General features: G+C 78.5%; 1 protein-coding gene across 1 annotated transcript in view; it reads right to left on the bottom strand.

Moving 5' to 3' along the window:
* Positions 1-265, bottom strand: part of TBCC (tubulin folding cofactor C) — a gene marked incomplete at its 5' end in the record, with an annotated part of 5,424 nt that extends 5,159 nt beyond the window's left edge. Inside the window, one exon of the mRNA XM_019515896.1 lies at positions 56-265. Within this exon, the coding sequence (XP_019371441.1) occupies positions 56-265 (210 nt within the window). The remainder of the gene's footprint in view (positions 1-55) is intronic.

The following is a 265-nucleotide window of genomic DNA, read 5'->3' as shown; positions in this document are numbered from 1 at the left end:
GCTCGGCCAGCACCACGTCCTGCTGCCGCAACTCGTCTGGGCCCAGCTCCAGCGCCTGCCCCTCGGCCCCACGGAACCCGCACGGCGGCGGCCCGGCCTCGGCCACCTCCTCCCCGGAGCCCTCGGGCGGGCGTGGCACAGGGGTGCCCGGGGCCGGCGGCGGCGCCTCCTTCTTGCGGGCGCTGAAGGCGAAGCGCTTCTGCGGCTGTAGCTGCTGGCGCCGGCCCGCGAGGGCGGCCTGGAGCCGGGCCAGCGTCTCTTGCGC

The sequence above is a fragment of the Gavialis gangeticus genome, unplaced genomic scaffold (assembly GCF_001723915.1).
Source record: "Gavialis gangeticus isolate Ggan-Ray unplaced genomic scaffold, GavGan_comp1, whole genome shotgun sequence".
NCBI lineage: Eukaryota > Metazoa > Chordata > Crocodylia > Gavialidae > Gavialis > Gavialis gangeticus.
The sequence above is the reverse complement of the archived record's forward strand: the minus strand, read 5'-3'. Positions and strand labels throughout refer to the sequence as shown.